Consider the following 15,785-nt stretch of genomic DNA (forward strand, 5'->3'; position numbering starts at 1 on the left):
TACACTTCAAGGATATGCTGTTGAGACCTTGTTTTACTCTTCCAATCCAGCAGTTAAGGAATTCTCTTCATGGCATACAGCTCTCTATCCTACAGCCTAGGCAGCTTTCTGCTGAAGTTTCCAACCCTTTTGATATGTTGTCCTATAGTTAGATGCTAGAATGAACACAGCTGAGCCATCTCAGTTTCCCTATAATTATCAAATTTCTTTCTGACAAAGCAAGTACAGATTACAGAGGATGGAAGCTATGGATCCCTACTGCTTGGCCCTACAGATCTAGAGGTTGTTTTGAGGTAAGGTTTTTTCACCCACAGTAATAGTAGAGTATTACAAGTGCAGTTCTAGGTATCCATTCAAGCCTTATGGATTTTTATTTCAGCTTCACAGTCTTAAATGATTTTGAAAGAAAAAATACACATCCTAACCCTATTTGCAAGTGGGAAACTAAGGGCATAGTCATGCTGAACACAAGGCTTAGATCAGTCTGTTGAACTGTCATGTCTAAACCCAGAATTTGTAACAGAATTGGTCCAAGTGGCACTTCCTCTTCAAACTGGACAGAAGTTGAGCATTTCTAGACAACCTACTAAAGAAATTGTCAATTCTCAAAGTCATCATAGTCTAATGACTACAGCAGATTAAGAAAATTAAAGAAGAAGGGCTAAAGCTGCAATTTTGGTTATTTCATTGCTCAAAAGATAATCAAGAGACAACATTTAAAATCTTTAGTGGGTTGAGGGGTTGGGAGAGAAGATTAAAAGGGAGGAAAACACTACATACTACCAAGCTATTTATGACCACAGAAAGTTCAGAGATGTATGTGGCCACAATTTACAGATGAGCACAAGAGCTAACATGAATGAGGAAAGATTTTGTTGACAATAGTGCATGACACACAGTGGTAGTCTTGAAAAAATTAGTCACAGACTAAATTAAGTGACAAACTACCCAGCAGGAAATTACAGGCACAAGCATAGTGAGTCAGCTCTCCAAAACATTATTCAAGTATTTGACTACATACAAAGACTATTGCTAACACCAGATCAGGTCACTAAAAGCTAAAGTTTTTGAGCACCCAGCTCTACATTCACTTTAATGTAATCTAGAAAACTGTGGCAGTAACTGTGCTTTCATAAATCTATATCCTAGGGAGGCCAGAATGACTTCTTCACAATCAAGTTCATGTGTTGCCAAAGCACAACCAGAATGGGTTGTCAGATCTAGAAATAACAGGATTTTTCGTGGTGAAAACTCACTTACTGTTTCTCCTACCCTTTCTCTTTAACATGTAGGGATGCCAAGATAAATCTACTCTGCATGAACTTCTCTCCCACCGTCAGAAAGGAAGTGTTGTAGTGAGAAATGATGCTTCTCATCCAACAAATGGTGCTGCGTTCTTAGTCAGCCAGTGTTAATGTAGTTGCTTGTTTCATATAAAAATGGGACAGGATGCACAAATCAAAACAGACAGACAGGCGTGAAAGGGAGAAAAGAAACACGGAAGAAGCCAACCAAATCAAAACATGAAATAGCCATCCTGGCAGGAAAAGTGCTGTGTGCCAGAGCAGCTCCTTTGCTTTCTGACTCTCATAAAGACAGCAGGGAGTACCCAACGTACTATTTACATTTAATGTACAACATAAGAGAAAAACTACTGGGGAAGTATTGTTTATCTGGCAGTTTTAAACACATACAGATTCCTGATTTCAGGTGACAAAAGTCTCCACTCGGAATGCCTATGGCAGTGAGTGAAGCAGTGCGGTTCAGAGCACATTTTCCTGTGATGTACTTACATGCTAGAAGTGCAAGAGTGCTACAGAACAAACAAACAAACAAAAAAAAAAAAACCCACACAAAACCAACCAAAATCAACTTTTCACAGAATGCTTCCTGACTTTTCGTATCACAGTTCACTTTCACATAACTCCTGGCTTTGCATGTTTTTTTGATTATTGATTTTTAAGGTTCCATTTTATCTTCCTGATTTGTTTTTGCCTCATTTATTGCACACAGCCCCCCAAAAAGCACTTTTATCCAATGTATTTATTAATTTTTTCACAAATCTATACTACGGGGGGAAAACCCAAACAAACAAAAAAACCCACACCACTATGTAGAATCCTAGAATGGTCTGGGTTGGAAGGGACTGCTGAAGGTCATCTAGTCCAAACCCCTATGTATCCTCAACTAGATCCCCTGCTTACTGCACCTGTAATGCTTTCAGGAATCTCAGATTTTAAAGGATCATCAAGGTTTTTGACATCTAAAGATGTCAAATATTATGCAGAGTGCATACTTTTCATAGGTCCCTGCTGCAATTGTTTTCCCTTGTAAGCTTTATTTTTCTGTTGAACCAGATTCACTAATATCCTTATTCATGCCTTATAAGCATCACAAATCAAACCAGAATTTGCTCCACTATCTCCACTGGAAAGACAACCATTTTACATAAGCATTTGATCCATTTTGGGTTTATTTCCAGTACTGAGTATTATGTCAAACAAGAAACCGAGAGACCAAAGCTTTCAGAAATACCAGTTTAATGAGCGAAGCTACTAGAAAATGTCATTAATTTACTGCTTTGTCCCACAGAAGTGATGTTTTGGTTTAATAATAGGCACAGTGTATACTGGATACCATCATTAAGAATGAAATACCAGGAATAATCACAGATGTAGGAAAAAAATGCTGACTATCATACTACCCATCACGGAATTACAAAATGCACTGACCCCAAACTTGAGAGAGACAACCAGCTCTACATGAGCAATTAGCCACATTCTTTTTCTTGCTTTATGTCAGCATAACCTCATTAAACCTAATGTTTCCCTCACATTTGTCTTTAGCACATTGTTGCGATCAGAGCTTCATCGTTCTGCGAGCCACTTTAAAAAGCATTACACATCTAAGACCAGCGTATGATCATTATGCTACGGCTTCCAGAGCTACTCATGTATAATTCAACATTTTTTTGCTCTGAATTAGCTTATTATTCATAGGATCTGGTCTAAAGGATCCTTTTTCTTAAAGCAGAAGGAGCTTGGCTGTGCTTAGAAAGGTAATGCTAAATACTAACAGAAACCTTCAAAATGCTATTTCAGCATGTAAAGTGGATTCGCTCCCCAGCGCTCATCCTGCTTGTTTCCAGGACATTCAAAGGTTATAGTGACAGTAGTCACAGTGGAGATGGAGCTCTAAGCAACTGCAAAGCTAAAAGCAGAACCTAAAACTTCCAAATTTTGGTCTAATTACCAATGAACGTCCTCCAGCAAAATCTCTTGTGCCACAAAATGGAAAAAAAAATATTTAACCTTCATCCATTTTCCTTGGTTTAAGTTACTAGCAAATCCATCCAATACTATTACAAAATCTGGTTTTTAAGAGTCATTATCCTAAAAATAGAGTCATTTAAAAAAACAACTGAAAAAAATGTTACAAGTTCCACTACAGGGTTCTCCTACCACTTCTATTTTCTTCCTGCCTAAATGACACAAATTAGCTGTCTCTACAGTGGACTGATCAATAAAATTCCTCTGGAAGTTTAATGCCACGTTTGGTTATACTTTTTCATCCAATAATAAAATATTTTCCTAAGAATAAGGATGCAAGACTGGAAACCCAGATATAATCTTCTGCAAACAGTCCAAGTTTACAGCACTATCAAAGGTAAAATATACATGATTCCAAGGGTGAAATTATACATGAATGAAGGGTTAAATATTAGTGTCTGGAAACAGTAGATGAGCTGGATGAGAAGGAGCTACATGTATACTTTGAATGTCCTGTAACTGACAGGGATGTTGTTACTTTAGATTTATTACTAATCATCAACAAAAACTTCAGGAGAGGAAGTACTCACAATGTTCTTTAGTATAATTGATGAATAGCACCTCTATCCAGTGGAAACATCCATCAGATGCAACTTCCTTAGCTGAAGGCTAAGGAAGACAATGCACAGCATAACAGAGCAGGATGAGCAGCTGGAGCAGGGGTTTGCACAGCTCACAGCACTGGTTGCCAACACCCAGAGCAGCATCAGGATGCAAAGCTCTTGGTCTGCATGAAGTGGCATTGCTTTCACTACCACAACTTGCTTCTATTAAAAATATCCCAACATTCACCTGGCTTGGGGAATTTTCCAGAAAATGAATAAAAATATTATTGTTATATGAGAAAAATACTGGGTGTTACCTGCTGATAAAAAAAATTGTACAACTCCTTCATGTAAGCACACACTGCTCATGGACTAACTTGCTTATATCTAGCAGGTAAGTTTGAAGAGCTACCCAGCAAGCACACCACCAGCATGCACATGAGCAGTTCTGCAGAACAGCCTTGGAAATCACACCTCAAATGATCACTGCTTTCTGCTATGTGCCTCACTAGGCCTGCAACTAGGGTTTTCTTCATGGAATATTTTAGTCAAGAGTTCATCAGAAAACTGCCTATAAAACATGTGAACACATGCACAGATCAGTGTTACACAATGCAAATGTGTCAAATCAAACCTGCTGTAACTGACCTGCAGAGTCTCTTAAGTTCTAAGCACAGCATGAACACAGACACCTCATAAAAGCAAAGCAGGCATTATATGAGATGAAACAGCCTCAAGGTTATGCAGTAACCATGATTTAAGTACTACCCTGCACAAGGCTCCGTTCCATCCTAAGGTTTTCTTCTAAACTAGCACAGAATTTTCATTCTTCAGCAAGACGTACTTCAAAATAAAATTTGGCATCGTTACCTTTCTCTTATTTTGACAATGGTTTTTACATTCAGTTTATTTTACCTTTGTCTTTTACTTATGATTTTAAGCCTAGGTATTGATACACATCTTTTTTTTTCAAATATATGAATAAAGTCTTTGCTTCAGAGCCAGACTCTAAAGCTTGGCTACCCTAGGGCTTCCTTTGAAGCCAAAGAGGCACAGAGACATTGTAGATGTGGATTTCAAGAATTAAACTGCAATATGCAAAGGTTGCATAAAGAATTTTGATAAGGTAGGGTTAAGTCCTGCAAAACCACTTTAGATAAGCCTCAATATTCTGACCTCAATAATTACCTTTGTTAATCAATGCTATCTTTAAATAGACTTGTCAAGGATATACAATTTTCTTACTTAAGCAGTGATGAAGAAACTGTTGGACATACACAAGACAGGAATACAGTACAGTCTAGGCAGGATAATGTTGCAGTGGCCTTACCCAAGAATTCTTGGAAAGGTATTTATTAATTTAATTAGTCATTCACCATCTAATAAAAAGAAACTGTATGTGGTACAAAAAACTTCTCTCATTTTCTGAGTGCAAATGTATACCTCCAAAGCTGCACATTATTTCTTTTATCCAGTTTGTGCAGCTGAAATAGCAAACCTAATCATGGCAACATCATTTCTACCTACCTTTTTGAGGTTATCAATAATGCACTTTCGGGGTATTTTTTTGGCTACCTAATCTTCCCCAATGTCACTGCAGAAGATTTTTTCATACAAATGTATTCCACAGGGTGGGGTAGAGCAACACTGAAGCAACAGCTTGAAGAACCCCTGTGAGGACGTTATCTTGCTTTTGTTGAAATGGCCACTTGACCTCTAATTTGCATAGTTTAAACCTCAGTAAGAGCCTGATCAGAAATGACTGCAATTTCAGGCTGTTTCTCCAAATTATATTACATGCAGATAGTCTAAAGAACCACACCAGTGCAAGATGGTTCTCATTTCTTTTAATAGAGCAGGGAAACACCAGCAGCTTTCCATCAGTACTTACTCCCTCCTCTACAACTTGAAAAAACATTCTCCTTTGGAAAAGACTCAGGCTTACAGTTACCAGCCAGCCTTCACTCCCAGGTTGTATAAGTAGAGACAAAGACCAAGTCACTCCAATCTCATACACATTTCAAGAAATCACTTTTAGGCAATTTTCAGAAACGCAAAGAAATTTTTTTAAAATAAAGTAAAAGAAGTACTTTGCAATTAATTCAACATCTGGCATTCAGCCGCATGCAGCTAACCTTTGTGCTTCCCTTTTTTCTCCTTTCTGGTGCTGCCACTCTGGCAGCTCGCAGCTGCTGCCTTGGATTTTTTAGCTGGTTTCGGAGCTTGGGCATCCACTACCACCTTTACATCCTCCTGCTCGGTCTCCTGCACTGCTTGAGAGATTCAGGATACCCCATCAAAAAGAAAAACAGAGAGAGAAAAAAAGAGAAACACAGAGAGAGAGAAGAGAGAATGAATTGAGGACTCTGTGACGGCATAAAAGAGTAAGCAGACATAGCAGAGTTTGCTTGGTATTCCAGAAATTCATGCAAAGAGGAGAATCAAATAAATCAGAATTTGCAAAGCTACTGTAAAAAACCTGAAAGTGTTAGATTAGCTGGGATGTACTTCCTACTTTTTTAACCTCCTTCCAATAAAATACCCACTCCTAACTTTCAGGCCAAAAGTGACATCAGAATATTAACATGTTGAGCTATTACAGGAAGCACTTTTCCTCATAATGAAACTCTGCCAGACTGGTCATCAAAAGTGGCAGCACAAAGGCAGAAGAAATTTATTTAGATTTTGCAGTGCCTATGCTTAAAGCTATATCCTAACCCCTTAAACAAGGAAACATTAGAAGCTTCTTTTTAAAACACATCTTGCACAACTGTATCTGACACAGTATGAGGGGTAGAATGGCCATGCCTTTATGAGGAAAACTACACCCAAGATGAAATTAAAAACTCCTCCTACTTTGTAACATATACAAATTAATTCCTTAGAAGTCTCAACATAATATGCTTGACATAAACTGTGATTGTCAGTATAATTGATGCAATATGAGCTGTTTTCAAAGTACAAAGAAGCTTTATAATTTTCCTAAAAGCATGACACACTTTGAGGTCAATATTTGAATTTGTAAAAGCAACACACACAGAGTAACTCTTTCTTCTGGCCAGGCCAAGCCTTGAAGTGAAATAATACTGAAGTTACAAAGGCAATTACCTTCATAAAATGCATAAAGGAATCATCAAACTTCACACCCCAAACCAAACAACCTGTAGGTGGGCACTGAGGGATTTTGGTCCTAGCTGCTGCTCTCCCTGTTTATTGCTAAACCCCACTGGCTTCACATGGTGACTGTGGCTTGTCTCAGAGGAGTTATTACCTTGGCACTTAGGGCCACCATCCTCTTCTTTTTACCAGAACTAAAGTGCTTTCTTTAAAAGGATAAAAAAAAAATCCACTAAGGAACCTTACTGGAAAGAAGTAGTTATCCATAAAATTACTTCAAAAATATCCCAACAAACTTCAAGAACCCCCAAAAGATCAAATGATGCTCAAAGACATGTGGACTGCCAGTAAGCTCTCTTTGAAGGGGGAAATTTTCCCTAGGCTTCTGTTCTGTGAGGCAACTTTTCTGTTTACCAAATCCTTCATGAGCATGAATAGCAACAGAAAAACCAAGAAGATTCTCAGAGGAGGAAGATGAAATGGCTTTAGCCATGTCTGTGTAGACTGTGGCTTACAGATGCACAGCTACACTCCCCAGCACAGCAATCTGTCATCAACAGCATTACATCCACAACACAACGAGAATCTGAGGCACTCAATAAACACTTTTCCCTCATTATGCAGAGGAAAAGCTCACATTTTATAGAGGATATACATTAAATTTGTAGAGAACAACTAAAAGCCCAAAGAAACAGATTGTCACTGCCCAACTCCTGCCTTCATCGTACACTAATCACAAGACTGCAGTCCCATTGCAGAGCACTGGAAACTAGTAAGACCTAAGCAAAGGAGTGAGCACATAGGGGGCCAGGGAGAAGGGCACAGAAAAGACAGTACACTGGGTCCCAGTTCCATGGGCACAGCAGCCTGGGACTGAGCAGGAAACCAAAGAGTCCCCACCCTGTGGTGTTTAAAAACTGATCTGCCAACCCAGAAATCTATCCTCTAGTTGTGGGTCAGTCTCTCTTCAAAAACTAGTGTGTGCTTTTAATTTGTTTAAAGATTATAATCCACATTATAATTAAATTCAGTGCTTTAGAAATCACCTATATTAAATAAGCAGACAGGTCTCTAAATTAGTTTAAATATGGCCCTATTCATTCACTCAGATGAAACATCATTTACTTGGTCCAAAGCAATGATTAATCAGCAAAGGATGAAACATTCTGACATTGCTAATTGAAGAGTTAAAGACTTATCTTCACTTATCAGCCATCCTTTGATCTAACATGTAAAAGCCTGAAGCTTTTTGAAATACTTTTGTCTCATAACTTTGAGCAAGGTGTCTCAGGCTGTGGATGTAGTCTACCTGGACTTCAGCAAGGCCTTTGACACTGTCCCCCACAGCAAACTCCTGGCCAAGCTGTCAGCCTGTGGCTTGGACAGCAGCACTCTGCGCTGGGTTAGGAACTGGCTGAAGGGCCGAGCCCAGAGAGTGGTGGTGAATGGTGCCACATCCAGCTGGAGGCCAGTCACTAGTGGTGTCCCCCAGGGATCAGTGCTGGGCCCCATCCTGTTCAATATCTTTATTGATGATCTGGATGAGGGGATTGAGTCCATCATCAGTAAATTTGCAGATGACACCAAGCTGGGAGCAGGTGTTGATCTGTTAGAAGGTAGAAGGGCTCTGCAGAGGGACCTTGACAGGCTGGACAGATGGGCAGAGTCCAACAAATCCAAGTGCCGGGTGCTGCACTTTGGCCACCACAACCCCATGCAGAGCTACAGGCTGGGGTCAGAGTGGCTGGAGAGCAGCCAGGTGGAAAGGGACCTGGGGGTACTGGTTGACAGGTGCCTGAACATGAGCCAGCAGTGTGCCCAGGTGGCCAAGAGAGCCAATGGCATCCTGGCCTGCATCAGGCATAGTGTGGCCAGCAGGAGCAGGGAGGTCATTGTACCCCTGTACACAGCACTGGTTAGGCCACACCTTGAGTACTGTGTCCAGTTCTGGGCCCCTCAGTTTAGGAAAGATGTTGAATTCCTGGAGCATGTCCAGAGAAGGGCAACGAGGCTGGTGAGAGGCCTTGAGCACAAGCCCTACAAGGAGAGGCTGAGGGAGCTGGGACTGTTTAGCCTGGAGAAGAGGAGGCTCAGGGGAGACCTCATTGCTGTCTACAACTACCTGAAGGGAGGTTGTAGCCAGGAGGGGTTTGGTCTCTTCTCCCAGGCAACCAGCACCAGAACAAGAGGACACAGTCTCAAGCTGCGCCAGGGGAGGTTTAAGCTGGAGGTGAGGAGAAAGTTCTTCACAGAGAGAGTGGTTGGCCATTGGAATGTGCTGCCCAGGGAGGTGGTGGAGTCACCATCCCTGGAGGTGTTCAAGAGGGGATTGGACGTGGCACTTGGTGCCATGGTTTAGATAGGCATGAGGTGTAGGGTGACAGGTTGGACTCGATGATCCTTGAGGTCTCTTCCAACCTTCTTGATTCTTGATTCATTAGGTTTCTGGTACAGGGATGGAGGTCCGAAGGACAGAGAAGAGAATATTTCCATTGCTTTACTTTCTACAAGGCAGAGAACACGATTTCAGTCCAGTAGCCCTTTTGAGCCTATACCATCACTGCTGTCTATAGGAAACAGGACCTTCAGACCTAAGTGATGGAGACTGCAAATAAGATTTAAACTGCAAATGTGCAGATACTGCAACTGGACTCATGAAAGGGACAGGCACAGAATTTCCTGTTTCTAAAGGATGTTTTTCTGAGCTTTACCATTACATTTAAAGCACCGTCTCTAAAATAATTCCAAATCTAATGCCAAAATACCATCTCTACCACAAAATTGTCAAATTCTTAGCTACGAACTATTCAGCAAAGAGCAGGCCTCAGCTAATGCACATCCACTCACTGATGTTTTCTCTTGTGACTGCAGATACCAAAGAAATGATGCAGTTTTGCTACTGGCGGTACAAATTCAATTCAAGACAGCACAGAGTCCCAGGGGACTTGGCTACATGCTTGCATTTAAGCACAGGATAAGCACTGGCCTCCCCTGTCTGTAAGTGCTAACTCCTCACGTGTACAGGCTGGCCACCATAGTGTGGTGGGTAAGAAGCTTACGCAGCACAGCAGTTCTGTCAACAGGGCCAGGCAACACTTGGATCTTTCCTCAGGCAAGGGCAAGGGGCTACCTTCTGAAGCCTGATGACCTCCAGAGAGAGCTCTATGGACCTGCCTTGTTCAGTGAGTCCAACAGATTTACATGTGGAGCAAAGTAAAAAATTCTGTTTTCTGTTTCCAGGTCTTTCTCCTGCCCTGGAGAGATGTAAGAATGACCGTTTCTAACACCCCCTCTGCACTCACTCAGCAGCCAGGTGGTCATTAGCATGTGAAGCTTTGAACTTACTGAACCAGCACTCCTCCTAGTTTGCCTTTGCGGAGATGAAGCAATTCAGAGAGGCAATGTTTATCCCCAACTGTGCTGTCAGGGATCAAATGTCTCCCCCTCTGCCCTTTGCTACATCTTTGGATCACTACATAATAATAGTTTGACGAGAATTCTCTTTCTCAGCAGGATAGGAACCGTGAGACAAACTCTAACCTGCATTCTCCACAGGCTCTAGATAGCCCCATAAAGCAATTTACAGTTCCCCAACAAGACAGCCTGAATAAGGGAAATGAGATAAACTGACCTCCCTAGACAGTATTCACTGTTATGAGAATATGATTGTGTCCTTAACTGGATGTGAAAACCTTAAATGCAGCTATACAAGGATGGAGTTTCAAATACTGTCACTTAAAACTCCATTAATTTCAGTACAAAAAAAAAAAGAATACTTTGTAGACAACTTTAAAAATCCCTATTGACAGTTATCTTAAATAATAGGAAACTACATTTGAAAATCTAGCCCAACGCTCCATACACCTCACCTTAAATTATTAAGATATTCACTTAAAAAAAACCCCAAACCCACAAAACCCTAAGATTTTCCTTTTCTATTACGTTATTTGTTTCTACAATAATTTGCATTTACACAAGACAAAAATGGAGAAGTATCTGTCGTGGTGAGACAGAATTTCAAACAGCAAATAACACTGGACTCTCAGATCTGGTGTTCTACTCTCATTTGGACTGCTAAATTGTAGGAAATAGTTTTGAGATGTATGGCAAGCTTTCAAATAAAACACTCACATGATTTTAATTTTAGTGTCATTCAGCCATGTTTATTAAATCAAGTCCTGACTACTAAACTCATTACAGTATTAGAAAGAAAACACTTTGGGGAGGACAAAAAAAGACCAAAAATTGTGCTATTAATACAGGATCTGAGATGGAAAGAAAAGAGAAACAACATACAACAAATAGTCTATTAACTGAGCATAAAGTGAGTAAAGAAGAAGCAGAGAAGGGCAATGTCTTGGCCTAAATGCTAAAAGTAAGAAAAAGAAGCCTGAGTTGGAAAACCCTGCATGTCACACGGTTAAAGCTACAAAGCACAACCAAACAAAAGGATGCAATTTGTCATTAAGTGAATAATCTGAGCTGCAGACAAAACAGAATTGAAAATAATATTGAAAGATACTTATCCACAGATATTTATATGAATAAATGAAAATGGAAAGCATGGTTTTCCATCTGGCCTTCATGATACATAAACTCCCTGCAGTTTTTGTGTCTAATACTGTGTTGCCCAGACTGATTTTGCAAAGATGAAAATATTCCAAAATTAAAATGAACAGGCTGAGAAAAAGAAACAAGTGTGCATGAGTACCTGGTGGTGCCTAAGAACATTATTAAAAGCTCATTGTTGTAAGGAGATTTTCTCAGAAAGAACAAAGGGAAGAATTAAAGAAAAGACTCTTCTTAGCCCCTACATACCTGCTCTCTGACCCTGGGGAGGGGGAAAGAAAGGGGAGCATGTGAAATGGAGAGTTAATAGCAATGAATTATACTCTTTAGGAAAGCAGACAACTAATGAGGAAAGCTAAAATTATCCATGAAAAAGCTATGCTTGGAAGATTAAGGACAGCGAGAAATTACATAATTATTTTGTGTTCCAGGGTTCCGAGGGCACGATTAGGCTTTAATTGCCCTGAGGAGCCTCCCTGAGAGCCGAATGATCCACTAGGGTTAAACCACAATGCATCCAGTCCCTGCTTATGGGCCACAGACTCTGTTTCAGCTCAGCCCAGGGTTGTGCTACACCTATGCTGCTTCTCAGCTGTCTCCTGGGAGGCCCCTATGCTATGCTGTAGGGAGCTCATCTGCTTGATGGACCCTTCATATGTACACTGCAGCCTTGTCTCCCAGCCCCATTCCCTTTCTGCCCTGACTGAGCACCCTGGAGGGCTCTGGCCCCAGTTCATCCCTTGTCATGTCTGGGACTGCAGAGAATCCCGTTAGCAGGGGCAAGCTCTGTGCACCATGTTTGAAGCTTGTGGAATGGAGCTCCATCTGCGAGGACATTGCTCATGCTGGGGTCACCCTGATCTCCTGGCCACTGCTGCTCCTGGATCCTGAGACTGTCAAGGACAGAAAATAACAGCTAGTTGTGAAGTAGTAACTGAAAGTATATATACCTCAACTGGAACTTTAAAGCAAAGGGAAGGGAATTTTTCAAGCAATTTTGAGCATTTGTCTCTAGACTTACTTCTGAAATCTTTCAGTACCAAGGACCACAGAAAGACTTCTAAACCACTTGTTACCCACTGCTCTCTGATCCTTGCTGCCACTCAGTTTTGTTTATTTTGGAAATGTACTAGCACAGCAGTCCTTACTGCACTAAAATCAAAAAGATGCTTTAAAGGATAAAGGTGAAGAGCTGAAAGGGAGATTTCAGAATATATGCTTATTGGAAGTTAAGTATTTTGCCCACATGATACTTGGAGTGCTGCCTGATCTCGCAGTATTAATAGTGTTGTGCCCAGAACATTGCTTGCTATCTTCAAAAAATAAACTAATACCTTCTCATTTCAAGGTCACTGGAAAACAGAGATGGCAAGACACTCTTTTGATGAACACACAAATATCTGTGCCTTTAAATTAATGGTTAACTGATGTAATTTTATAAAGTGACAGCTTGATACTCATCAGAAAACTCTCATCATTCATGGTAAGGGAGCAGAATGACACATCAAATTTAACAATCCAGAGCTATGGCTTGTCATCAGAAGTCTGTTCAACACACAACCATCTAGATGTCATCTAGATGTGCTGCCAAATGTCAAAGAAGGAAAGCAGGAAAGTAATTTTGCCTTTTTTACACATCATTAATCTAAATCTCTTAAATTGGAAGACGCTATGAAAATTACTCTGAATATCTAATTGAAAACATTTTTAATTTCAAGTCTTTAAAAAAAAAAAAAAGAAAAGCCACAGCTGCAACAAAGTATGGTAATATTAATGAAAGCATCTCTGGCACTCATTCAAATCTCTACTGTCCTCAATGCTGTGAAAAGAAAAATCACTCCCCAATGGAAATTCACCATTTTCACAGAAGTGAGGTTACTCTTCTCTGTAAAAATTAGCCTTCATCATCTGCATTTAAGGTAATTAAGTAATGTAATTAAATTGTTGCAGTAACCAGCATATCTGTGCATGCTGTTTGGCTCCAGGAATGCTCAGCATGTATTTGCAATCCAAAATGAAATGAACTGTACTCATAGCGCAATTTTGCAATGTTGTATCAAGCTAAAATGTTTGTACAGGTTTTCAACAAACTTCGCAAAGTAAGTGGTGAAGAGATACATGAAAACAAACCAGCAGATGTGACTGCAAGGCATTCCAGAATGACAAGTGAAATTTAATAAAAATTTTAAACAGGCAGCAATATGTCCTTATGAAGGACACTGAATCAAAAATAAATGAGAACACAAGAAAGAGAAGACAAACCACAGAGGGATTAAATTTATTCCAGTGAATAAATGACTTTGTTGCCTTTTATATGCAATGTGAACTTAACAGCAATACAAAATGTTGTTATTGGTTCTTATTTCACCATTTATAATGATGAGATAGTGATCAGATTGCATTTGGTACTGCAAGAGACAGAGCTGTCATTTGCAATAGTAACTGGAGTCAAACATCATGGAAGTTAATGGAAGGATATCTATTGCTTGAAATGGCAGGCAGGTAGTTTAGGCTCTTACCTACTGGTCACTACCTTCATTTCAGTGGGGAAGAAAAAAAAATAAAGAAATAAAGAAAGAACACTGCATTCACCATTTTACACACTTTCTGTTACCTCCATATGCATAGGTTTGTCCTGGACTTACCCAGAAATGCTGCCACAAAACTGTTTCTCCTACTAGTGTGTTCCTAGATGCAGAGATTATAAAAGAAGAGGTTCTGTTCCCATGAAATAGATCTCTATAATCTTTTCCAAGTAACAAAAACAATTTCCTGCACATTTAGTCCTACCTGATCTAAGAATGCTGACAGGCAAGCACTGTGTTACCACCAGCTAATGCTCCAGCTCAGACTAAGCACTCACAGACCAGAGTGCCAAGGATTCATCTTCTCTCCTGTTGGCCTGTTCAACCTAATTCCTGTTGGTTCCCACAGATAACTCAAAGGCTTTTGTTGTTATTAGTTAATTAGGCATTATGCCAACAATTCTAAAAAGATGTACTACATGCAAGTCATTTACAAGCTGCAGTATCTGAAAACCTTTACCTGCAGGTGAAATATGGGCAGGAACTGAGAAGAAATAATCTGTCTGGAGACTTGTATATGGTGAATTATGCAGAGCCACTTCCTCAGTGCAAGGGCACCCATCTCCTTCAAAGTCTTACAGCACTCAGAGGAATAGCTAGTAACACTTGACAGGGAACAGATACCATTTTATCTTACTAACATGTCAGCTCTCTGCTTTGAAGGTATCCAGTAAAAAATTATGGTCATCCTGGCAATACTCCTCTGTGGAGTCCTGTTTTCAGCAGAGCCATTTTGTTATTTACTAAAATAACCAAAAAGAAACATTTTCATACCAAACCAAACTGGTCCCAGCATCTTCAATCCTGCACAACACAAATGTAGGAAAGCCACATCTGTATTATCCCCTTTGTGAGCTGCCCCAGTTAAGCTCAGTCACAGCTCTTAGTCAACATCCCTCCATCCTACTCCACTTTAGATCTATTTGCACTTCCCTTTGGCTCCAAGCTAGATGAAGTAAAATACACATGCAGCCAGAGGATCAGCAGTAATCACCCTGCGACTCCCTGCAGAGGTTCAAAAGCAGCCAAGGGCTCCTTTATATAGAAAAACTTAAGATCAGTTCAACTAGCAAAATATGCTGTTCCCCTATCTACAAATAGCTCACCAAGCCCATGTTCTATTCCAGAGCAAAAGTGAGTAGCTTTTTACTCCACACTCTGGTAATTACTCTGGAACGAAATGAGGTTTCATTCCAGAGCAGAGTTGCCCATCAGGGAACCATTGCAGCAAAGATAACTGCATCAGAATATGCTATGTCAGTGTATGAAAGAAAATTTTCCAGCACAGAAAGCCTCACATCTCAGAACTGCTGAGATGTTATCTCTGACCTACTTTGCTCAAAGTACCATAGACGTATCTCTACACAGGCATCCAATTATTTGTCGAAATCAACAAGTACTTTTGTGCTGCACAGAAGTAGTACAAGCTAAAAAAAGAGAGTAGAGGAGGATGATAGGTGGAAAAAAGTGTTCTTTTTGTAGCATTTGCAGTACAGGAATTGATTTCACAATCCTGCTGGTCCAAGCAATGTAGTTCATTCAGCAGACCATCAACTCCCATCAAAGAGTCATTCTTAACTTAAAATCAGCATGCCCATAACAGCGACAAATGAACGGAAAGGAGGAGAATAGTTCTTTAG

The 15,785-nt window shown here is 40.2% G+C and overlaps 1 protein-coding gene across 1 annotated transcript in view; it reads right to left on the minus strand.

Annotated features, from left to right (window-relative positions):
- The window catches only part of TUB (TUB bipartite transcription factor), a 128,060-nt gene that overhangs the window by 17,164 nt on the left and 95,111 nt on the right, over positions 1-15,785 (minus strand). Inside the window, exon 4 of the mRNA XM_054390484.1 lies at positions 6,010-6,147. Coding sequence (XP_054246459.1) covers positions 6,010-6,147 — 138 coding nt within the window. The remainder of the gene's footprint in view (positions 1-6,009; positions 6,148-15,785) is intronic.

Source organism: Indicator indicator, chromosome 21 (assembly GCF_027791375.1).
Source record: "Indicator indicator isolate 239-I01 chromosome 21, UM_Iind_1.1, whole genome shotgun sequence".
In the NCBI taxonomy this organism is placed as follows: Eukaryota; Metazoa; Chordata; class Aves; order Piciformes; family Indicatoridae; genus Indicator; species Indicator indicator.